We start from the raw sequence: 24,693 nt of genomic DNA on the forward strand, positions 1-24,693 counted from the left end.
GATGTTTACGGGAAAAGTTCTCATTGTTGATTCGCTGCCAAGCGCGAATAGTTTGCGCTCAGAATCATAGATTACGACACGCGGATTACGGGGCTGACGATCAGTGCTTTACTGCTCGTTGAGATTGATGAGCGAAGTGTGACGAATAAGTGAAGTGGCCCATCTGCCTTCAGTATTTGCCCTATCAAGAAATGAGCCACTCGTATCTCGCATCTCCGGAATAATGTAGTGTATCTAATTTCGGATGTTGAACAAGGTCCTAGTTTATCACGCCGGAAAGAACCCCGTATGAGGCTACTGTTGATAAACTTATTCATTACCATCACAATTGCTCCATGCTATAAATATTCAGCTAGGCAAACCATAAGAACGCCTACGACGTTCGCCAAAGTTAGAGCGACTGCTAATCCAGGTAAACTGAGCGCTTAGAAGATAAAGTCTAATAGACTAGCGCTCATATTTATTCACTACCGTGTGTCGAGGTAAGAAACTTCGTTAAATTATCTTGTTTCACCGGGAAGTTGTCCTTCCCGGGCAATAGTGTTCGGAGGATGGAGGGGAAAAAGTTGCGATAAGTCCCACTTTTGTACACATACTCACACACACACACACACACACAAATTGCAATGACATCATTCGCTCCCGCTGATGTTTTGATAGATATGTTTGGTGCCATGCTAAACCACAAACCATCGCGCTGCTCCCTGAGGATGATAAACCACATTCGAGTGTCACTCACGAAAACACTGACTTCGAGGAATGACGTCACGACCAAAAACAACGTCGAATTTTGGTATAACCATTATGCTATTTGTGGTATTTATGCATTGCATTATGCATTATGCAAACGTAACGAATGGAGCAAAACTTATCGCCAAACAAAAGAGCAAAAAAAATTTAAAAAAAAAACACAAGCCATGAGTTTTTGGTGATGGTTTAATATATAAACATTTCTGTTTATGCATATTTCATTTTTGGCTTTCCCATCAATCTTTCATGTTCGCTTATTTTGGCTTTTGGCGTTTCGTGGGTGTAGAAATGCGCGCGAAGGCAACGTGCGATGTGTTTAACAGGGCGTTTAAATTGCACGCAGAGAAAGAATGAAAATTGCAACATTTTGTCATTAAGATTACAACGGCTTGAAATTTATTCATACAAATTCATCATTTGTTTTAAGAAAGTACTAATCCACATTTCACAATGGTCCGGGAGATGCATTTAAGTGGAAATTAGCATTTAGAGCTCGACAGTTATCCTCTAGACAAAAACTGTCTTCGACAAAGTTGTTACATAAATACAGTGATGGACATTCGTTTAGCCGCACTTGAAAAAAACTTGAAACACTTACAAAACAACTAGGAATGTTCTTTTTATCGGGATACATATCTGCTGTAGTGGTAGTATATTTTAGTCACTTTTATTGAAAGAACGCACGTCACACTCACACACGCACAAGGCGGCGATGTAAACACTCAAACGCCATTTTTTACCGAGACATACGTTTTTCCGCAGAGCATAAAAATCAGGTTTTCGTATAATCACCGAGTCTTTATCTGTGTTTTTTTTTTTGAAAAATTACGAGTATTCAATATGCACAGTAAATATAAGATGTGCAATGTAAGAAGTTGGTCAGATTAGTGATTCACGTATAGTTTGAAGGAATGGCGAAAGGTACTCGATTAACGGAGGAAGAACGGAGAATAATAAAGATGTTCAAAGAAGAAAAGTTTTCTAATCGCTCGATCGCAACTAAAATTGATCGATCTGAGAAAGTGGTACGTAATTTTTTTTAAATGGGCCCGAAATATGCAATAAAATGACCTACAAAAGGGAACATCAAAGTTACTTTGCATCTTAAAGGTCCAATAAGACACAAAACAATCAAGAAACGAATGTCCTGTTCACAAATTAAGGCACATTGTTTTTTGTTCCAGTAACGAAGAGGCATATTGCGCGCATCTTGAACGAGTCACCAAACATGAAGTGGAAGAAACTTCAAGGGAAGCCGTAACTGACCGCCACTCATAAGCAGAATCGTCTAAATTTCGCCCGGCAATACATGGAATGGAAACTAGAATTGCGAAACGTTGGTTTTCCGACGAAAAAAAGTTTAATGGATAGCCCGGATTGTTACAGTTGCTATTGGCACGATTCAAGTCAGCGGAATGTCGTGAGATCGAAGCGAAACTTTGGGGGCGGAAGTTTTGATGGTGTGGGGAGCCTTTTCCTATCACAGCAAGCTTCCAATTTGTTTCATTTCCACCCGAATGAACTCCGAATAGTATCTTGAATTACTGGAGGACGCTTTGATTGGCCATATTGAGAATAACGCTACTGAGGATATAGTTTTTCAGCAGGATAATGCATCGATCCATGTTTCTAAGCAATCAAAGGCATAGTTTGCTGAGAAGGACATTCCACTTCTTGAATGACCTGCTTGCAGTCCCGATTGCAATCCCATAGAGAACCTATGGGGAATCTTGGCCGGAATGGTCTATGCAAACGGACGACAATTTGACAACACTTCCAGCCTCAAGGCAGTAATTCAGGAGTTTTGGGCCCTAATTGATATGACATCACTTCAAAAGCTGTCTGACTCGATGCCAAATCGAATTTTTAATGTGATCCGAAATGGAGGTGGACATACAAAATATTACCTACTGAACCCGAAATTTGCTGCACAATTTTTTTTATCGAAATTTGAAGATGCGGCTGAACGAATGTCCACCCTAATTTCACATATTTGAATTATCCTAAAAACAAAAAGTGAATTGTTACTGTTTTTTTAATAACGAATTCAATGATAATAAACAAGAATCGTCTTTTATGAGCAAAACTGAACAAATAATTGACTTATTTTCAAACATATTGAGGAAAAATAAGGTGCGGCTAAACGAATGTCTTCCACTGTATAATAGAGCGCTCATTTTCATGTTATCAAAAATAGGGTGACCAAAATTGTCGTTGAAATAAAAAATATAACTTTCTTATATTTATAGATAGAGGTAAACATAGTTGGACAATGATGTAGTACCAGTTATTTGAGATATCTTTGAAGAACAAAGTTTTTTTTCTAGCTCTTGAAATAACCGAGTGCCTTTTTCTAGGTTGCGTTAGGGTCACCATGAAAAAAAACTTTTTATTTTGCTCTAACTTTTATATTTCAAATTCTACATACAAACTGTCTTGGAAAAACTTTTAGAGTTTACTAATACAAACATTTTGCGATGCAGAACTTGTCAATATCTCAACTTAACTCAAAGTTATCGATATTTATTCTCAAAAAATACGCTCTCTCCAATTGCTTGCCATGTTGACGGAATTTGAAAGAACAAATTTCACTCTATATAATGTGTGATTTCAAAAGGTATGTTATTTTTTCTATTTGAGTAAATTAAAATTGAAATCATGGGTTTTTGGTGAAAACCCATCAATAATTTTGAGCTGGATTAAGATATTGACGAATTCTGCATCGCAAAATGTTGGTATTGGTAAGCTCTAAAAGTCGTACGAAGACAATTTTGATGTAGAATTTTTAATATAAAAGTTAGAGTAAAAAACCGGTTTTTAATGGTTACCCTAATGAAACTTACAACTTTGTGGAACATATTTATTCTTTAAACAAAAACTGTCTTCGACAAAGTTATTACATATGATAGAGCGCTTGTGCCTACCTCCGAGCACCATATAAATATCTTGCGACGGGATGACCTCGGATGGACCGTCTACACGGACCAACGGGTTCCGTTGAAATGGACGCTGGAATCGTCGGGCATCATACATGCAGTACGCTATCGAACCAAGAGCTCCACGACTTGCTCAGGAAAACTTATACTCTGGAGGAATCCGTAATTTCTGCTGCGTTGTTGCCAGAGTCAGTGGAGGACAGAAGAGCGAAGGAGATCCTGGAGAAGACGACTGTGAGTGTTGGTGATCGCTTCGAGACGGGTCTTTTGTGGAAGGAGGACGATCCCAGCTTTCCTGACAGTTATCCTATGGCGGTGAAGCGCATGCAGAGTATGGAAAGGCACTTGCAGAAGGATGCCGAGTTGTATGAGAAAGTTCGTTGTATGATTGGCGAATACCTTGCGAAAGGGTACGCCCACATAGCGACGCGGTCGGAGTTGAAAGCGTTCGATTGCACCAAGGTGTGGTACATTCCTCTAAACATAGTCTTCAATCCAAGGAAGCAAAAATATCGTCTGGTGTGGGATGCTAGAGCGGAAGTCAAAGGTATCTCGTTGAACTCCAAGCTGCTAAAGGGTCCGGACATGCTGACCGCACTTCCTGCCGTACTCTGCAGATTCCGTGAACGCGCTATCGGATTCGGGGCAGATATAAAGGAGATGTATCACCAGATGAGAATTCGTGAAGCTGATAAAAGAGTGATTCGATTTGTGTTCCGGAACGACCCTTTGATGGCGCCGGTGGTATATGTAATGGACGTAGCAACATTTGGGGCCACCTGTTCGCCGTCATCAGCACAATATGTGAAGAACCTGAACGCGAAGGAATACGCAGGGCAGTTTCCGGAAGCGGAGAAGGCGATCGTCGAAAACCATTACGTCGACGACTATTTCGACAGTGCTGACACGATAGAGGAGACTGTGAAGCGTGCGCGAGATGTTCGGTATGTACAGTCTAAAGGTGGATTTGAACTGCGTAATTGGGTATCTAACTGAGAGGCCTTTCTCAAGGCCATGGGGGAGCAAATAGCGAATAACTGTGTGATGTTCAGTGAAGACAAAGAGTTAGGTTCTGAGCGAGTATTAGGAATTGTTTGGAGTCCGACTAGCGATGAATTCATGTTTTCCACACGGTTGAGAGATGATCTTCTTCCGTATCTATCTGGTGATCCGCTTCCATCAAAGACGGTGGTTATGAGTTGTGTGATGAGCTTCTTCGATCCGTTAGAACTACTCTCCATCTTCACCTTTTACGGTAAATTGCTGATCCAAGACTTGTGACGAAGCGGATGCGATTGGGACCAACAAATCGATAGAGATTCTGCTGATAGTTGGAATCAGTGGATTTGTAGGCTCCCCGACGTCGAAGAAGTTCGTGTTCCTCGTTTTTATTTTCATGGTGGTCACATCGGTCGCACAGAATATAGCAGTATACAACTCCACGTCTTCATCGATGCGAGTGAAAATGCTTATGGTGCTGCGGCATACCTTCGAATCGAAACGGTCAATGGTCCTCTGTGTTCGCTCGTGATGGCAAGATCCAAAATGGCACCGCTAAAACATCTATCGGTTCCTTGCTTGGAATTACAAGCAGCAGTGCTGGGAGCCAGGCTCGCCAATTCCGTCGAAGAAATTCTTTTCTTGGAGATTAATCAGCGATACATTTGAAGTGATTCAAAGACGGTTTTGTCGTGGATCCATTCGGACCATCGTCGGTATAAACAGTTCGTGGCATTCAGGATCGGCGAAATCCTCAACCTGACGAAGCTAGGTGAATGGCACTGGGTCCCGACTAAATGCAATGTAGCTGACGGTATGACGAAGTGGGAGAAACGGTACAGTCTGCAGTCCAATGGACCATGGTTTCGGGGTCCTAATTTCCTTTACCATCCGGAGGAGAGTTGGCCGCTACTAGACCGAGTAACGCCGAATATTTCCGAGGAGATGCGGGTACGACTCCTGTTGCATGACGTTTTAGTGACCGATTCGGTGGTGGATTACCAGCGTTTCTCGAGATGGAGGGTCCTAGTCCGGACAATAGCATGTGTTTTCCGATTCGTGTCGAACTGTAGAAGAAAGCGAGATGGTTTGAGCATTGAGGCGATACCAGCAACAAGCAGGGTGAAAAAGTTGGTGAAAAGAGATCTGATCACAAAAATTACTCCGTTGAAGCGGGAAGAATATCAGGTAGCAGAGGCGTATCTTTGGAGAGCAGCTCAAGCGGATGAATTCGAGGACGAAGTCAAGGTGCTGAAGAAGAACCGAAGCCTCCCCTACAAAGATTGGCGACCCGTAGAGAAATGCAGCCACATCTACGATCTAAGTCCGTTTCTGGACGAGCAAGACGTACTTCGAATGGAAGGCAGAGCAGCGCGAGGCTCATCACTACCCTTTGAACTTAGATCCCGATTATCCTTCCGAAGAAGCATCCGGTGACATAAATTGCTGGAATATTATCACCAACAGGTTGGCCACGGCAACACGGAAACCGCAGTCAATGAAATCCGGCAACGGTTCCGCATTCAGAATATGCGTGCGGAAATGAAACGTATCTGCAAAACCTGTGTGTGGTGCAAGGTGAAGAAGTGTGGACCGAAGTCTCCTAGAATGGCTAGAAAGTCACGTGTTACGCCAAATCTACCACCGTTCACTCACACTGGAGTGGACTACTGTGGACCATTCACAGTGGCCGATGGTCGCAGGTCGGAAAAACGCTATGTCTGCTTGTTCACCTGCATGTCTACAGGAGCCGTTCACCTCGAAGTCGCTCATAGCTTGACGACACAAGCTTGCTTGATGTCTATACGACGTTTCACTTGTCGCAGAGGCAAACCGCTGGAGTTCTATTCCGATAATGGAACGAATTTCCAGGCAGCCAGCAAGGAGATCATGCAGAAAATCGGAAACGACATCGAAGACGTGTTCACTGACTCCAGAACTCGGTGGAATTTCAATCCACCAAGCTCACCTCACATGGGTGAGGTTTGGGAGCGACTGGTGCGCTCTCTGAAGATGGCATTGAATGTGCTCAATGACGGACGAATGATGACCTACGAAGTACTGCTGACCACACTTGCGGAAGCTGAGGACCTCATCAATTCCCGCCCCCTAACGTACTCATCACTGGAGCCAGGAGTACTAGAAGCTTTGACACCAAATCATTTCATTCGTGGTGTTGGAGGTCAAACCGAGCATGCCGTTCCGCCCACCAACGAAGCTGTGGCTCTCCGAGATTGTTATAAGCGCTCGCAAGTGCTGGCCGACAGATTGTGGAAACGATGGATCACGGAATATTTGCCGTCGATCAACCGAAGGACGAAGTGGCACGTGGAGTCACCACCACTCACCCGAGGTGACCTTGTGTATATCGCCGATGATAGCATACGAAAAAATTGGATCCGAGGCATTGTCGAAGAAACTATCGAAGGACCAGACGGCAGAATCAGGCAGGCAATAGTAAGGACCGCTAAGGGTCAGTTCAGGCGACCCGTGGCGAAGCTGGAGGTGCAGGATCGTAAATCTGGAATGCAGGGAACCCAACCAGAATTACGGGGAGGGGGTATGTGCCTACCTACGAGCACCATATAAATATCTTGCGACGGGTCCGACCTCATAAGAAGGACGTTGGTGCTGAACGTCAGCGGAATAATGTGGGTGTGTGTGTAAGAAATATGTAAACAAAAATAAATTGTAATGGCTGAATATTTATTGGATTGCTATTGCTAAGTGAATTGGAAAGTTTAGAGTGAAAAATTAAATTGGAACAGATTTGTGGAGAGACGCAGAATTTAAGAGCTACGAAGTAGTAGTCGTAGAAGTGTGGAAGCGTAAGGTAAAAAATAATATAGGGTTCGTTTATTTGGAAACATTTATTGAAAACCAGAAAATTTATAGCTGTACTGGAATCGCGTGCGCCATAGCTGACCTGAAAATAAAGAAAAGAAAGGATTAGGTGAAAAACTATAAATGTAAGTTATAAGATGAACCTGAAAAGAAATAGAAAAAAATTAAAAATATTTCAGTTTAAAGCTGTTAACAACAAAACGCTGCTGTTGAAATGTGTGTTCTAGGTTGATCCGAACAGCGCTCATTTTTTTGTTATCAAACCAAAATTGTCGATGAAATAAAAAATCTAACTTTCTAATCTTTATAGATAAAGATAAACATAGTTCGACAATGTTGTAGCCCCAATTATTTTAAACAACTTTGTACAGCAAAGCTTTTTTTAATATATTCAATTTAGCGCTTTTTCCTAAGTTGCATTAGGGTGACCATGAACAAGCGGGTTTTTTTGCTCTAACTTTTATATTTCAAATTCTACATCAAAACTGTCTTCGTACGACTTTTAGAGCTTATTAAGACCAACATTTTGCGATGTAGAACTTGTCAATATCTTAATCTTACACAAAGTTATTGATTTTGTTTAACCCAAAAACTCGTGTTTTCAATTTTAATTTACTCAAACACGAAAAATAACATAGTTTTGAAAATCACACATTTTGTAGAATGAAATATGATCTTTCAAATGCCATCTATAAACTTTGCTTATGGTTGCCCCAGAAAGAATGACAATCAATTGCAGAGAGCGTTTTTTTGAGAAGAACTGTCATTAACTTTGATTCAAGTTGAGATATTGCCAAGTTCTATATCCCAAAATGTTTTTATTAGTGAGCTCTAAAAGTCCTTCAAGGGCAGTTTGTATGTAGAATCTATATATTTAAAAATGGATTTCTGTCTGTTTGTCTGTCTGTCTGTCTGTCTGATTCTTATGGACTCGGAAACTACTGAACCAATCGACATGAAAAATGGTATGTAGGGGCCGGGGAAGGTTTTCATGATAGTTTGAGACCCCTCCTTCTCTCTAAGGGTGGGCTACCATACAAATGAAACTCAAATTTCTGCATTATTCGAGAATTAATTTAGCAAATTAAACCAAATTGAGCTTATGGAGGTTTTAGAGTGCAATAAATGTTTCTATGGTGGTTAGACACTCCACCCCCCTCTCTAAGGGGGGGCTACCATACAAATGAAACACAAATTTTTACATTACTCGAGAATAAATCAAGCAAATGGAACCAAATTAGGCATATGGAGGTTTTAGGGTGCAATAAATGTTTCTATGGTAGTTAGATCCCGTTCTCTTAGGAGGGGGGGGGCTGCCTTACAAATGAAAAACAAATTTCGGCATTACTCGGAAACTAATTAAGCAGAGTGCATATATTTGGCAAATGAAGATTTTAGGGGGCACGAAACGTTTCAATGGTGAATGGACACTCCTCCCACTCTCTAAGGGGTGACGAGAGGAGGGGTCTATCTTTATTATATAATATTTTCTGTAACAAACATTTATTCCATGTAACGGAGAAACGTTATTTGCTAGAGCTTGAAAAATCTTGAACGAGAATTGTGTCTGAAAATAATCTGATATTATAATGATGAGTTTTGGTAGAAGTACTAGGAATTTTTTAGTAAAAGGTAAATTCAACGGGGTCGATTAAAAGATCAAACAATGAACAGTTCTGCGATTGGACCCATGAACTTGCGCTTAGTAAGAAAACGTGAATGTTTAAAGGTATTGATAACGAAAAACAAATTTTGGGCGAGACGAAGTTTGCCGGGTCAGCTAGTTTGAAATATAAAAGTTAGAGCAAAAAACAGGTTTTTTCATGGTGACTCTAACGCAACTTAAAAAAAGGCGCTATATCGGTTATTTCAAGAGATAGAAAAAAAACTTTGTTCTACAAAGATGTCTCAAATAACTGGAACTGAAACATTGTCCAACTATGTTTACCTCTATCTATTAAGGTAAGAAAGTTATATTTTGTATTTCATCACTCTATTTTTGATAACATAAAAATGAGCGCTCTATTAATATGTAACAACTTCATCGAAGACAGTTTTTGTCTAGAAAATAACTGTCGAGCTTTAAATGCTGATTTCCACTTAAATGCACCTCCTGGACCATGGCGCTTTGGAACGACTAGTTATTTGTTTTTAATTCGTTAGTTTTTACAAGCTCAGTTACGAACTAGAGTTATTTGAACTATATTGTTTTTCTGCCATCAAACAACCACATGAACACTCACACTCGGGTGTGGAAAAACGGCCATAAATAATAAGGCATAATGGAAAATTCCTTGACAAATGAGTTGCATATGGAAATGACGAATAGAAACAAAGCTAACAAAGCACTGCGAGAAACAGAGCAAAAAATGCATATTGAAAGATTAGTCGAGTTGCTGTGCGCTAAAAGAAAAAAAAGCACCGTAATAAGCGTATTTAAATAATTTGCTTTTTTGCTCCGGAAAAATGGGAAAACCCTCGTTTGGTTGAATACTCCTAAGAGTATGGCTATGAAAAAAGTGCGGCGATACAAACAACTACGTCCTGTGGAATGCCGTGAAGGAAATAAATCCGTCGAGGAAACGGCGGCTTCAACCCCTATTTTCTCGTTTTCGACCAGTGAGAGTACTTGTTTTAATTAAAGTTGCGTGTAAACATCACATTTTTTTTTTGTTTCCAGAAGTATACCCATACATACGGGAAAGTCACTTTCGTTGAAGTTGATTACGCGTCGTTTGTTCGTGGGGATTTATAACAATAATATGAATGTCTATTTATTTTTCTATCAAACGAATATTGTTGAGTACAGTTAGTATAGTTAGTTTTTCAAATCAGAACCCTGTATCAAAAAGATCGAACGCCGCTGTCTCCAGAATGAAATCTGACTTGTTTCGTCATACACGGAAGGATCCGGACCAGGGTTCGGCAAAGTTCTATTCAACTGAGGATAGTCAGCGGACTATGAAGAAATTTACCTTCGTATTCAATTGGAAATTAGTTTTGGCTTCTTCCAGCAGTTTCACCGTCAACATAACTCAACAGTCATTCGGGCGTTTAGTTACTATCTCACTCTACGACTCGACTATCTCATTTCATTCTTCCCCATCAAATGGACTTCATTGCATATTGAAGTGACTCCCCCCCAAAATAAATTCATTACTCTCTCTCATGTATCACGTATGCATTGAACGGTGTTTAAGTTCAACATGGTTTGACATACACTACAGGTGAGCTAGGTTTTTTTGTGTCGTACACGAAAATTACTCACACATATAAAACAGCGTGCAATTTGAGTTTTCAAAGAAAATTTTATATATTCATCATCTAAATTTATATTGACGCCTTCACAATAGGCCCCTTCTGAAGCAATACACTTTTTTCAACGAACAACGCAGTCATCGACTCATTTCTCATAGCTGTAATCAGGAATTGCCTTCAGTTCACATAGCGAATTCGTTGTTATGTGTCCGACGCAGTCAGAAAGGGTCCTACGAAGCGGTAATCTGAGTTTCGGAAATTGGAAAGACACCATATCTGGAATGTACGGGGCTTCTTGAATCACATTCGTGCGGTTTTTGGTCAAAAATTCATTCACAATGAATGATCGACTAGCTTCTGCAAAATCCAAGTGTTATCCTTCCACAAACCTGGCCGTTTGCGACGATTTTTCTCTCCCAAACCGAATTGTCCGAATCCCGGAAGGAATTCCGAATGGGCATCAATATCTGTAATCAAACTAAATAACAGATTGCGCTCAAAACTGACGCCACTGACAGTAGTACCAACTTTTAAAAAAAAATCTAAAATATAAAAGTGTTCAGCGGGAAGATTTAAAATTACAAACTGACAGGGCTTCAACATTAACATTAAAATTGATTATACTTCAAACATTCCATCATTTAAATGCTGTAGCAATATTGAACGAGCGAGGTCTATATATGATTGAAATTAAAAATTTTCCTGCGCCTATTGACGGATCTATGCAAAGCTGCATTAGCTCATGCGACACCTACGTTAGATCTCAGAACTACAAAAGTGATGATGTTTGTATTTATTTCTACGCGCTTAAAAGCGAGATTCGGTCGTGATTATTTTTATTCATTTCTATTTGAATTCGTTTTAACCATTGAAAGGTAAGAAAGTTAGATTTTTGTATATTTCCAATGAATTCAACACGCATTTTGGCCAAAGTCATAAAGAATCTTCGAAATTTTTAAGTTTGATGATGCATATAGGTTATGAGTACTAACTTCTGGACATCTTCAGAAACTCATTCTATGGATAATAGCGATGAAATTGATATCACATTTAGTTGGTTGATATCATTGATTATGTAGGGGATTCTGTTTGGCTTATACGAGAAGGATCTGCAGTATTTGAAGCGCAACACATGCTACCCAACTTAGTAAAAAAATGTGAATTACAACACTTATATCAAGCTATCCTTCATGTGTTATGAATGAAACAATGTAAAATGATGGTTTTTGTAAACTTTCCAGCGTAGAGAAAATACTTGAAACCGCGAAATTTAAAGAAAAATTCTGATTTTTCTAAAAAATTCAAACAAATTACAAACCAAATCATCATTTTACTCGCTGCGCCATCTGGTTGTAAATCAAACTTAGGCGGCTCGCACACCGGAGCAACATGCAATAAGCAATATTATCGCCAATGGATTTTTCCATTTAAATTTTTGATCTCGCACACCGATGCAATACGTTATCACTATCGCCTTTGTAGAGCAACATACCGTTCTGAATCATATTTCGTACACTTTGTTCTAATATCTTGAAATTCTTGATGCACTGATGATATAACTATCAAATATCACAATTGCTTCTTTAGAGTAATCCTTTGGTTTCACTATCATTTCAAATGAGAACTACATTTGAATTATAACATAATCCGCAGAAATCTTACAACACTACTCATTATCGTTTGTTTTTGACGTTTCCTTAGCGTGAGCACGTAGAATTTACCCGTTCATAAATATTCAAATTTCTCCCGTGTTTCATCAGTTCTCATCATCGTTAACAGTTTACTGTGATTGCTTGGTAAGTGTTTCGCAGTTGACTATAAAATATAATCAAATGTAATGTAATTTTCGTCAAAAAAAATACAAAATAAAGTGTCCGAAATTTGATTTAGTGTCCGAAGTGTGATTCTTATTCGTTTCATTTGAAAAGCATTTTATTTGATGATTTTTTTTATGTTTTCAATCAAATAGGTACCAGAGTAGATAGCTTAAAAGCATATTGAACTAATTTATTAAAAATATCAACCAAATAATACCTGTGCATAAAGTTTAGATCTGTTGTCTGCATCATATGCCTTAAGCGTCCGAAATATGATTTAGAACGGTATATAGCAAGCAACAACGAGTTTCTTATTTGAGTGGGCAACATTTCTGTGAAACTAATAATACTTATATAATAATACTTCTGGTATTCGTAACCGAAAATGGTTTATTTGATCTTCTTCGCTAGAAAGATGACAACACTCTTCTGATTCGAAGAATATAGAGAAATCCTCCGCCAAATTTAAGACACAATGTAGTCCATGTGATGCTTCAATCTCTATTTCACCCCGCCTCTACCGATATCTCTGCGGTAATTATGTCCCATTCATTGATGATGCATAATGTAAACAAATTTAATCTATTCAACACGTGCTGCACTGCGTCACGCCGTTGTTTCCATGGTCATAAAAGGCTCATTACAAGCAACGCGAAATACTCCCGGCAATATAATAAGAGCTTGTACGCCTCTATAAGTTGCGTTCCATAGTAAATAGGACTAAAATAGCACATACGCATAATGATTATACCTCAATAAATAGGCTTCAAATCCGTCCCGATGGGACCCCCTTTTACGCGACCTCAACCCATTGATAGGATAGCTTAAAGTGCCATTAGCCTTAAATGGGTTCCCGGAATAAATCGCCACAGAAAACGACTGCAACAGAAACCACCGCTTATAAAATGTGTAGTAGGCTATAAATATTGTGGCGCGGTATTGTATTTCAAAACAAGAATTAACCGGGCAAACGTATCGCCCCAGGCAAACGTAACGCCCCGGGCAGACGTATACCGTCCGACGCTCGCTAGAGCTCGGTCGGACATTGCTAAAGGATCGTATCCTATGTTTCAAACTAACCGGGCAATCAGTGGATCCCAGGTTTGCGTGCGAGACACCGCCGCTTCCGACGGCGGGTCGGCGGTGGACTCGGATTGCGTCATCTTGGCGGCATGGGCCGCCTCGATTCCTTATCCTCGCCAAATGGGGACTTCGTCCCCATTACATTGTCCTCAGAATAAATTTCGAAAAACGAGAACAAGAGAATAAATTTATAATAGAAATGTGAGGCACATGATGTTTTTCCCGCGCCAAATATTTCTAGCCTACTACACTTTTTCTAAGCGGTTGTTTCTGTTGCAGTTGTTTACTGTGGCGATTTATTCCGGTCACCCCTTAAATGATATTCCTGTACCATCGATAGAAACAAACATTCCACCACAAGCGAATTCTCCCGCAAATGTAATCAATTCTATCTACGCTTGAATCTCGCCAACAAAACTAACAAAATATATTCTAATATGATATGATATATATATATATATATATATATATATATATATATATATATATATATATATATATATATATATATATTCTAATATGTGTTTACTTCGGAAAAGTGACGGCAAGAATTATTTCTAAGGATTTTTTTTTAAATAATCGAAATTACATTTTTCTCATAACTTCCAATTCAGATCTAGCCTTGCTACCTGAACCTTGCTAAAACATAGTACATGGTTTTTCATTCGTCTCGGAAAAAAATCAGAATTATTCCTATTTTAGGATTGTGATATACTCAAACAACATAGTACATGGTTTTTCATTCGCCACGGAAAAAAAATCCGAATTATTTCTATTTTAGGATTGTGATATACTCAAACAATTATGTTTGTACACAATAGTACTTTTCATCATAACATAAATTTTTCGACCCGAGTCAACCTTCCGAATACGAGAAACGCGAATGAGTTAACGAGAAGTAGAGCATATACAAACTTGGGTTTCAAGGTCATTATGAGCTACGGTTCATTTAAATTTAACTTACTTCCCAAAGATTTCAAAGCAATAACCAATGACGATATCTTCAAAAGTAAGCTGAAACATCATATGATCAGGAACGTAAATGAGTATACGAAGGTCACTATGTATATTTCGAGAATTGGCAACACTGATGTCATGTGAGTTCATCTGACGGTTCCATCGTAAAGTTTGACATTTTTGACGATATACGTACTCAGAACATTTTGTCATACGGACGCTATTTGTTCATTTTATATTTAGTTGAAAGTTTGGTCTCGGCAAAAAAATGGAACTGAATCGTGAACATTTTCGTGCGATGATTTTTTACGACTTTCGACGTGGATTATCACAACAAGAGTGCGTCAATCAACTTAATTTGACTTTTGGCGATGAAGCTCCATCAAAAACCACTGTGTATCGCTGGTATAGTGAATTCAATCGTGGTCGTAGTTCGCTGTCCGACGAGTTTCGTGAAGGTCGTCCAAAATCGACTGTAGTGCCAGAAAACATCGATGCTGTGCACGAAATGATTAAGCAAGATCGTCATGTAACCTATTGTGAGATTGAGGCATCCCTAAGCATTAGTTCCACCAGCATATATGCGATTTTACATGAACACTTAGTTGTGCGAAAATTATGTTCACGTTGGATCCCACATAATTTGACAATCGCTCAAAAAAAAGGCTCGTGTCGATTGGAATAAATGCTTTGAAAATTGGTTTAAGCGCATGTGTATCGATCATCGTGGCGAGTACTTTGAAAAACAATAAAAATATATTCGCAGCTTAACTGTACCAACCAATTTAGACTTCTATCATTTTGTTTTTTTTTATTGTTAAACTAGCTGACCCGGCAAACTTCGTCCTGCCCAAAATTTGTTTTTTGTTATCAATCCCTTCAAACATTCATATTTTCTTACTATGAGCAAGTTCATGGGTCCAATCGCAGAACTGTTCATTGATTGATCTTTTAATCTATCCCGTTAAATTTACCTTTCACTATATAATTTCTAGTATTTCTAACAAAACTCATCATTATAATATCAGATTATTTTCAGACACAATTTTCGTTCAAGATTTTTCAACCACTTGCAAATAACATGTTTTTCCGTTACATGGAATAAATGTTTTATACAGAAAATATGCAAGAATAAAGACAGCCCTAAATCGGACAATTCCTTCCTCGAGTTCTGCTCTTATCAACACATCCAGCGATTCTTTTTTTGGTATAGATAGAAGAAGATATAGCAGTGCGTTTCATCACATTAAAATCCATTTCCAGTTTAGACCAAAAATCAATTTCGCTAGCGCGAACATCAAATGGACTAACTGCACTTGTCACTATGTAAGTGTAGAACATATGGGAATTTAATTTTCTGAATTTTCCCTTTTTGCTTCCGAGTTTTCCGAAAATTTTCAACTGTCATGTTTGGTTGGAATATTTTTGGTTGAAATATGCGTAGTATTTTTATGGGACCCCCTCTCCATTCCAGAGGAGGGAGGGGTGGCATACCATTATAGAAACATTTCTCATACCCAAAAACCTCACATCCCAAATTGTGCATGATTAGTTCTGGAGTTATGCAGAAGTTTGTGTTCTCTTAGAGAGCGGGAGGAGTGTCTAGCCACCATAGAAATATTTATTGAATCCTAAAACCTCCACATGCCAAATTTTGTTTCATTTGTTTGATTAATTCTCGAGTAATGCAGAAATTTGTGTTTCATTTGTATGGCAGACCCAACCGCACCCAACCAATCCCCCCCCCCCCTTAGAGAGGGGTGTGGAGAGTGTAACCACCATAGAAACATTTATTTCACCCTAAAATATGCCTATTTTGGTTTCATTTGCTTGATTAATTCCCGAGTAATATAGAAATTTGTGTTTCATTTGTATGACAGCCTTTCCTACGATGATTGCTTTCTAACTGCTTTCCATAGTAATTGAAAAATTTAGGATCTACTTGCAAAACAACAAACGCGACAGATTACTGAGAAAGAAATAGCGAAAGTGCGGGTAAGACGAACAGTCTGGGTAACATGGACCCCCACTGTATCTGTACAGTTACATTTTGAACATCAATTTTCTGTCAAAGAGAACCCCTTCTACATGTTGTTCTATAATGTTTAAACCACCCTATGCCAATGGGGAACAAAAGGTAAACAACATCCGAAAATCATACAGGCAAACGGGGGATAGGGACCGCACAAAAAAGTCGCATAAAAAAATCGTGCAAAACTTTACCAGTAGCTTTAAAAAGCCGTGTTCGGTACACATTTTGAAAAAATGTTTTTTTTTGTGCGGGTGATAGGGACCGCATAAAAAAAGTTTCCCCAAGGAAATAGCTCAAATCCACGCCATTCACCATTCAATTTCCTTTTGTATCCCTGCTTTGCGATGGAAAACCTTGCCTTTTCGGTTGCGCGTGGCTGTTTTGTGCTTTTAGTTGCATGTCGAAACGTGTTGATGTTAGAGATCATGTCATGCAAAAACTTAAAAAAAACTTAGAGCATTTGATGAGAGGAGGGGAATGATTTCAGAAGTGGCTAATTGAGACGCAAATATGCAAATATGCACTGAAATGCTTATAAGCCATCGAAAAAAAACTAAATGGATGATAACTTCGTCAAATGTGCTTCTTTTCATACACCGCGCAAAAAAAAAATCGTACAAAAAAACCGCACAAGAACAAAACAAAAAAAATTCTCACAAAAACAGGTTTTACTGTACATGATTTTGCGTTGAATGGCTTCGATATGAGCATTTTGAGTGGTTTATTATCAAAATTCAATCCACTGATGGTTATAATTTGGTTTGTTAGTTACCATATATTAGGCATGTACGAAAAAGTGAATTCATTTGTGAGTGGAAGATTCAAATTATTGAAAATGTGGGCGAATGAAATGTTGGAATCGCATCCAATGCATGATCCAAAGTGATGGAAAGAGTATTCAAATCTTTTTGTTTCAATCTCTGCTCTAAGGGGCGAACCCCCGAAAATGTCATGCAAATTTTCTTATAATGTTTAGAATCAAACCAAAATTTTAGGGTAGTTTTATACATATATTTACTTCAAAAATCAAATGAAAAGTTAATCGATGGAGCCTTGAGTGTAAAATGGAACGCATTTTCGCTTGATGCCCTTCATCAAAGTCTTTACAGTGTCATCCGGTACCAGTTTCTCAGTTTTTTTCCATTTTCTTAACATGTCCTTCTTGTCTTTGACTGTCTTCTTGCTCTTCCAAAGTTCCCGCTTTATTATTGCCCAGTACTGCTCCACCGGGCGCAGCTCCGGACAGTTTTGCGGGTTCGTGTCCTTTGGAACAAAATGGACAGAATTGGCCTCATACCACTCCAGGAAACTTTTAAAATAGTGGCATGATGCCAAATCTGGCCAAAATGGCGGAGCTTCATCGTGCTGCTGCAAGAACGGCAAAAGGCGCTTCTCGAGGCACTCAGATTTGTAGATTTCGCCATTTACTGTGCCCTTTGTCACGAAAGGCTCACTCCTCAGTCCGCAAGAGCAGATGGCCTGCCCTTAGCCGAGTGGTTAGCGTCATAACTAACATGTCGGGTGTTCGGGTTCGATTCCCGTTCTGGTCGGGGGAATTTTTCGTCAAAGAAATTTCCTCCGACTTGCACTGTGATCACGCATATTCTAGAGCTTGCCACTCAGAATGCATTCAAGGCGTGTTATTTGGCATAGAAATCTCAACTAAGTACTAATAAAAATGACGCAAGTAATACTACGTTGAGACGGCGAAGTTCCTCTAGGAACGTTAGTGCCATTGAAGAAGAAGAAGAAGAAGATAGCCTGCCAAACGAGATATTTGGAGGCGAACTTCGACATTTTCTTCTTCTTAAATTTGTCGTCCACATCGAACTTGCTCTTGCCGGTGAAAAACTCCAACCCCGGAATTTGCTTAAAATCGGCTTTTATATACGTTTCGTCGTCCATCACACAGCAGCCATATTTTGTCAGCATCTTCTCGTAGAGCTTCCGTGCCCGAGTTTTAGCCATCGATTGTTGCCGCTCATCGCGGTTTGGGAAGTTCTGTACCTTGTATGTATGTAGTCCAGCTCTCTTCTTTGCATTCTGGACGTAGCTCTGCGACATGCCGATCTTTTTAGCCTAATCACGGCTTGAGACGTTGGGATTTGCTTTGATCATCCGCTTCACCTTTCCCTCCGTCTTTTTGTTCTTCGGTCTCGGTTTTCTTCCAGCTCCTTTGCCGTGGTCCAACGTCAACCGCTCCTGAAACCGCTTCAACACTCTGGAGACGGTTGAATGGTGAATGTTCAACATTTTTCCCAACTGCCGGAATCAAAAAACACGACTTCGAGTTTGACAGCATGTAGACAATACACATCAATGAGAAAGTGTGCAAAATTTGGTTGATTTTTACCCAATGGTAAAAAAGTTATGCCCTGTTGAATGTGTCGCAATAATTTCGTGTTGGCCTTTATTTCAGTTGCTGGACGAAATTATTCCTCTTGCGAGCGATAAACCTCTAAGTTGCGTATATTACAAATCTGCCCATATTCCCCCACTATATGTCCGTATTTCCCCACCTCCCCTAAGTATTACTATCCAAACCAAAACGAATTCTGGAGTGATTTCCGCTGACGAATTCACTTTGATTGTGCCTTGAGGTGGAACGACGCCTTTTCATTTTTTGATTACAATTCCTCCGCATTTGCCGATTGGTTGGACACACAAATATTTGCTCTCGCCCCAAAGGTCAATGTCGGTCTACCACCCCTTGGTACTTTTGTTTGACTTCCTTTCCAATCACTTGCGCGAGCGGAAACAATAGTCTGGACGGAAAAACTGCCCCTTGATGATGTCATCGAGCGGAAAGCTGCGTTTTTGAGGGATGGATGGATGGAGGGATGATGATTTCATTCGATTAATTATAAAATGCAGACAAATTTGATATATTCACGACATACACGAGGGTTCAATCATCCATCTACCGGCTGCCATTCTAATGCAATTAATTCGTCGCGTCGAGCATTACTTTTCGCTAGAGCTGATTAAACATTTATCGAATTTGAAACCGTTCAAATCCCAGTTCATTAATCTTTTCCTATGTTGGCGTTTCCACTCCCCTCTCTTCCCTTCCTTTCCCTTTTTCCGCTTCAGGACGAGTTACAAATTTCCGCGACACGAGAAGCGCATTTCACGGCTTTGTCATCAATTTTCCGCTCGTTTCACTTCCTTATCAATGTGTCCCTTTGTATCGGTTTTTAGTTTTTGTCTTTCGGGGGTTGAGGAAATATGCAAAGAATACGGAGGAAGGATGAAGCTGCTGTTCTAAATTATGTACCCGTGTCGATGAGTATCTTTTTAGATTTCTCTTTGAGCGGGAAGTAATCGCGCACTACCATTTGTGTGAATTATTCATGTACACAATCATATCAGAATACGCGCTGTTAACTGTCATTTTTAGGGAAGGGAAAAGATGGTCCAGAAAGATCCGTGACTGCGATTTGTCGTTGAACTTGAAAGGTTTCATGAAGATGATGGTCCCTCTCAGATCCCTACCAAGCCTTTTATTAATAATTTGTTTAAGATTACAAACCATTACAAAAAATAGCATTGAGTTCCTACTGCAGTTATTGTAATTAATTGTAATTAATTGTAATTAATTGTAATAAATTGTAATTGTTGTAATTGTGGATTATTGAAGAGACACACTTTTCGAAGCATAGTAAAATTTAAAGGAATGTTTGATTGGATGTGCTGGAATGATGATTCACGATATTCCGTTCCCTTTCTTTTTGCTGAGGTTTCGTTCGACTATAACCGGATCTATGCCTGTATATCTTATGAAATTAAATATAATCGACAATTCTTAAAAAAAACGACAATTAACAGTATAGCCACGTATAGAATTCGTAATAACTGACTGAACTAACATATTTTCGTATGGCGGCTTCACGTAGCCAATGTAATTAAACAATTCTGTCAAGAAGGATGCTTTACTAACTGTTAATGAAATCTGCTTACATATCTGAATATAATCAGTACAAAGCCGAGTTTTCCTTAGCCCAGAAAAGAACGCACCAATAGTGATCAATAGGCATACCGAACGCGTGTTCATAAATCTATTTTCTGATCACGAAATACACCTCTACTATCTGAATCAAATTGCGATGCCGCTAAGATAAATTAATGTTTATCGCAAAGCGTATCGATGATAAATGCGCAATGAAAAAAAAAATCTGTCTATTAATATGCGTCTTGTATAATTAATAACTGTGTATTGTTTGTTTGGCTGTATCTTGTGAGGGTTGTTTCGTGTGTTGAATATCTATCGTGTGAAGATTGTGCAAATAGAATTCTTCTTAAAATCTAATATATTTTCGTTTTCTGCCGCTGTCCAACATAATGTTGGTGTTTTGTTCCTCACTGCCATGACACTGCTCACAATTCGTTATCTTTAAATTATCATCCATTGCTGGGACGAGATTTGATCCACCAGAGAAACAAGCCAATATTCTCCACCAGTAGACACTGACATGAACCTTTTCTTTTCCAACCAAAACTCCCCACGAGCTCTACACGAGCTGATGATTGCGCCGGCTAGTGACCATTCTATCCTGGATTCCTCGAGTCGAGAAAGACGCACCACGCAAGATATGGGTTACAGACTAGGGGGGGGCGTTGCTGATTAATGGTCAGCTGCATCCCAATAGGAAGTATCCCGTGTCGGGCACACGTACAGAGCATTGGAGACAGCAACATCCCAATTACGAAAACACTTGTAATACTAACCTCGAGCCAACCGCGAGTAATCGGTTACATATTACTAACATAGTTGTAAGACAAAAATTGTCAAAATATTGGACTCCCGGCCCCGTCAGGCTAACGCCACATGTGCCTTAATAAAATATATATTTTGGGGAAAAAAATCCCCAGAGCGACGAAGGGTGAACTGAGAGCGGTATTTGTATCTCTGCACAGATGATTTGCTCGCATCATAGAAAATTCTACAAACGTCTGATGGATGCTGTGGGTGCCTGCAATGGGGTGGCAGATGGACGGAAAGCATCTCATTATTCACCGAGAGCTTAACTGTTCTGTTCTCAACATGTTCTCAGATTAACAGTTGCTTATCTGGAATCAGATCTATCCTACTGAAATGAGTTGGGAATTTCTATCAGAAAAGTAAACTATCGCTGATCATACTTGAAAAAAAACGTAGAACGATATCAGTGCTGGTGCACTCTCGACATGTAAAATTTAAACATGTAGGAATACTTGGATACTTGATGTAGGGCTGTGATTGTTCGGAACAGTATTTTTTTCTTTCAATTTAGTTCTTTCAATTGTTCAATGATCCACAAATTTAACTCTTTTAAAATGGTTACCTTGAAAAGTGCTGCTTGTTATATGAACTGGTACACTTCAAATGGGTTGTGAGAGTGCTCCAATGATAGAAAGAATTCGAAATCGCCACCGTTTCTATGCGAACATTGTCGCAAACGAGGATAGAAGAAAATCACATTCTGTTTCAAAAAATAGTGTACTACTGTTAACACGTTAAGCCCCGAGTTTTTCTTGCTCCGCTTTCCATTCAGCGCGCATCAATACCGTTTGCACAATATCCGTGTCGGTCCCATCTCTCAAAGATACTTATTGTATAAATAGAAAACAGTCAGAGATTCAACTATAAAGTAGACACATCTTGTAAAACATCCGTAAACAAGCCGTATATATTTTTATGTTTTTACTAGCTGACCCGGCAAACTTCGTCCCGCTCAAAATTTGTTTTTTGTTATCAATAGCTTCAAACATTCACATTTTCCTACTATGAGCAAGTTAATGGGTCCAATCGCAGAACTGTACATTGATTGATCTTCTAATCGACCCCGTTCCATTTACCTTTTACTATAAAATTCCTAGTATTTCTAACAAAACTCATCATTATAATATCAGATTATTTTCAGACAAAATTCTCATTCGAGATTTTTCAACCATTTGCAAATAACATGTTTCTCCGTTACATGGAATAAATAAATGTCGATTAGTTTTCGAATTAGGCAGAAATTTGTATTTAATTTGTATGACAGCACCTTAGAGAGGGGGGTGGACAGTCTAACCACCATAGAATCATTTATTGCACCCTAAAACCTCTATATGCCAAATTTCGTTTCATTTGCTTGATTAATTCCCGGGTAATGTAGAAATTTGTGTTTAATTTGTATGGCAGCTCCCCTTAGAGAGGGGGATGGGTCTCAAATTATCTCGAAAACCTTCACCGGCCCCAAAAACCCCTACATACCAATTTTCATGTTGATCAGTTCAGTAGCTTCCGAGTCCATAAGAATCAGACAGACAGAAATTCATTTATATAGTTAGTCAGCGCTTTCCTACCAAAAAGCTGAACGTCGGCCCCTAGGGACCGACGCTGGGCTCGACGTGTTAACTGTTAATTGATTATTTTGAATAATTTTACTGCGTGAACGCGTTGTTATATAATTACATGTCTTCAATCACAACCAGTCATGAGAGAAAAAATATATATTCAACTATAAACCCTTTGCGGTCGTATTAAATTTGGGCATGGGTGTCGTACTGGTCGGAAGTATTTTCCCTAGAAAAAACAGTGATACATGCAAGGTTATGGAAAATAATTTTTTTTTTATTTTTTGTGAAATTCATACATGTATTAACTTGACAATGTGTTTCAATGTGATGTTTTTATATAAAAATTATATTTTATAATTCGTCTTCGTGTGAAATCTTTCAAAACAGTCTTCATGACTAAATCATCTAAAATATAATCAATACAAAATTTGATCTTTATTATCCGTTGAATATGAGACACTTTTGCCATTGATGCAATGAATGTGTAATTAATGCCAGCAATGTGTATCCGAAGAGATCAGTACTTTTCACTTTTAACAAAAAAATTTTACATGAGATTATTCAGATGACATAAGACACTTATGCAAACAATTATTCTGATTTTTAGAAACAACTACTTCCACATAATTTAAACCAGTAGTTATTCAAATAATGATTTCAGCGTTTCCGAAATGTTCAGAACTTTTCCCTTCAGATAAACAAAGACTTTGTCGCTTGAGGCACTTATGCGATTTTTCAAATAAAATGAGACATTTATGCAAACAGTAGTTCTGAAACTAATGAACATGTAACACTCCAAAGTGTTACAATGGCTAAATTCTGCTGTTATGATTTTGTCCCACATTCCTATGCATCCAAAGCACTGTGCGTTGTATTGCGTGGGTGACTACTTTGTTTGATGCTGAGTACCGTTATCTATTATCTATAGGAGCACTGTTTTGATTCTTGAACAGGTTCACTAGACATCACTCTTCGTTTAGGAGAAGCATAAACTGATACTTGGTTGAGTAAAATATGAGATTAGCATAGTTTCTTGTTGTGGTGGCTGATAGCAGACAAACGACCAGAACGGTAAAAAAAAGTATGGCTGAGAGCAGACAGACGACCACAAAGAGTTAATAATCGATTTTCTATCATGAATATGAAAAACTCGACATTCTCATGATTTCTCACATCGATGTAAACGAATGAACGCAAAACACCGTTCATAAAACCGTCCTAACGAAACAACAATCGATCGAAAAAAAAAGTGAAAGAATGAAAATAAGCTAACTTGATATAGAATTTAAAGCCTGGATTGTATTCAAAATTCTGCTTGTGAGAGAATGCGTGACTAAAGTAAAAAAAAAACGATGGGAATTTTTCGTCAAAGTGTTTAATCGTGTTACCATTTATGTACATATCGATTAAAGATACTCCTGATTTGGCATCTGTTTTTGTTTTTCATTACACTCAATAGCCTTGCTACCCATTTCCATTTCATGCGTTTCGTCTTAAATGTTTCTCTTAATTTTCTCTCTCAAAAGTCCGACATTCATTCGTCTATGAAAGTAGAGCGGGCACCAGTTTATATACAGATTTGTGTGATTTCGATAGCCTGTTTTCAAAGCAATTTTCAAGCTAGCCTATATGTCTGAGATATTTTGATTTTCGAATAAAAAAATTTTTTGAGCCGGCGAAGAAATATTAACGC

The 24,693-nt window shown here is 38.9% G+C and overlaps 1 protein-coding gene across 1 annotated transcript; it reads left to right on the top strand.

Moving 5' to 3' along the window:
• The first annotated feature begins 3,716 nt into the window (after nt 1–3,716).
• LOC129765672 (uncharacterized) lies at nt 3,717–7,274 on the top strand. Its single transcript, XM_055766082.1, has 3 exons — nt 3,717–4,630; nt 5,357–6,032; nt 6,153–7,274. The coding sequence occupies exons 1-3, from the start codon at nt 3,717–3,719 to the stop codon at nt 7,272–7,274; spliced, it is 2,712 nt and encodes a 903-aa protein (XP_055622057.1).
• Nucleotides 7,275–24,693: the final 17,419 nt, after the last annotated feature.

This window comes from Toxorhynchites rutilus, chromosome 2 (assembly GCF_029784135.1).
Source record: "Toxorhynchites rutilus septentrionalis strain SRP chromosome 2, ASM2978413v1, whole genome shotgun sequence".
NCBI lineage: Eukaryota > Metazoa > Arthropoda > Insecta > Diptera > Culicidae > Toxorhynchites > Toxorhynchites rutilus.